General features: G+C 58.6%; 1 protein-coding gene across 3 annotated transcripts in view; it reads left to right on the top strand.

Moving 5' to 3' along the window:
• Nucleotides 1-1,243, top strand: part of CUNH19orf47 (chromosome unknown C19orf47 homolog) — a 19,412-nt gene extending 18,169 nt beyond the window's left edge. For all 3 annotated transcript variants that reach the window (XM_006096724.3, XM_014462638.2, XM_023760553.1), the window contains one exon: nucleotides 474-1,243. In XM_006096724.3, coding sequence (XP_006096786.1) covers nucleotides 474-947 — 474 coding nt within the window. In that variant the 3' untranslated portion in view covers nucleotides 948-1,243. The remainder of the gene's footprint in view (nucleotides 1-473) is intronic.
• The last annotated feature ends 6 nt before the right edge of the window (nucleotides 1,244-1,249 follow it).

Raw genomic sequence — 1,249 nt, 5'->3', positions numbered from 1 at the left:
CCTGTAGACCAGGCCAAGTGCTCGTCTTGGGCACTCCCGGTTCCACAGACACCCCCCCAGCACAGGGCCAGGTACAGAGACAGGACTCAGAAAATATCTGTCCAAGTCATGACCAAATTTGTCTTTTCTCTCCTGTTCATCTGTAAACCTTTAGCTGAGGGTCTTACCTCTTTGTGGCATGTGCTTTCTCCTCTCCTCCTTACTAGACCCACTTCGGGTCACCTCTCAGATCCCATCTCAGATGTCCCTTCTCCAGGGAGCCTTTCCTGAACTCCACCCAAGGTCAGGAGCCACCTCTGGGCTCCCCCAGCTCCCTGACTTCCCTGTCATGGCTCTTGCCAACATCTATGTGTTACCAATGGGTGTTTCTCTCAACTTCGATCTCCAGGAGGCCAGTAGGCACAGGGGCAGCTGTCCATGAATGCATGTTGAATAACTAAATGACTCACTTGTTCTGTCTCTGACCTCCACAGCCCACGGGAGTCTTCAGCCGACTGGGGGCTACCCCAGAGATGGACGAGGATCTGGCTTGGGACAGCGACAATGACAGCAGCAGCTCTGTTCTACAATATGCCGGGGTCCTGAAGAAGCTAGGCCCGGGCCCAACCAAGGCCAGTCCCCAGCCAGTGCCGACTGTCAAAGCCAAGGCCACAAGCTCAGCGATGACGGCCAACACCCCTACATTGCGGCGCCTGGCCCTTCCCTCCCGCCCAGGGTCCCTGTCCAAAGTCAGCATCATCCAGAGACTGGGCAAGGCTGCCCCTGTGCCTGAGGCCCAGGACAGCCAGGTCACGAGCACCAAGAGTAAGTCATCAGCCGAGGTCAAGGTCACCATTAAGAGGACTCTGGGGCCCCGGGGGAGCGGCTCCAGCGAGGGCCTGGGTGCCCAGATGGACCATGCAGGCACTGTGAGCGTGTTCAAAAGACTGGGCCGCAGGACCTTCTAGCCCACAGGTGGGGCACAGGCCCCTCTCCAGGCTCTTGACTCCATCAGCCTTCAGCCAGGCCCACCCTGGGATGGCACTGCGGCCTCCTTCAGGCATTCAGGCCGGCCCGAGCTTTGTGGGGCTGCATCCCGTTTACTGAGTCCGAGATGGTCGTTGTGGCCTGGCCTTGCCACTCTGGGACTTTCCCTTCTCTCACGTCCTCTGTTCTGTCCTCTCTGACTGTGGCTTGCAGGGCCCTCTTTTCTACCCCTCCCGAGTGCCAAGTGCCCTTTATCTCTCCTATATCCCCCTCCCTCCCTCTC

The sequence above is a fragment of the Myotis lucifugus genome, unplaced genomic scaffold (assembly GCF_000147115.1).
Source record: "Myotis lucifugus unplaced genomic scaffold, Myoluc2.0 scaffold_185, whole genome shotgun sequence".
NCBI lineage: Eukaryota > Metazoa > Chordata > Mammalia > Chiroptera > Vespertilionidae > Myotis > Myotis lucifugus.
Note: the sequence above shows the minus strand (reverse complement) of the source record. Positions and strands in the feature narration are given on the sequence as shown.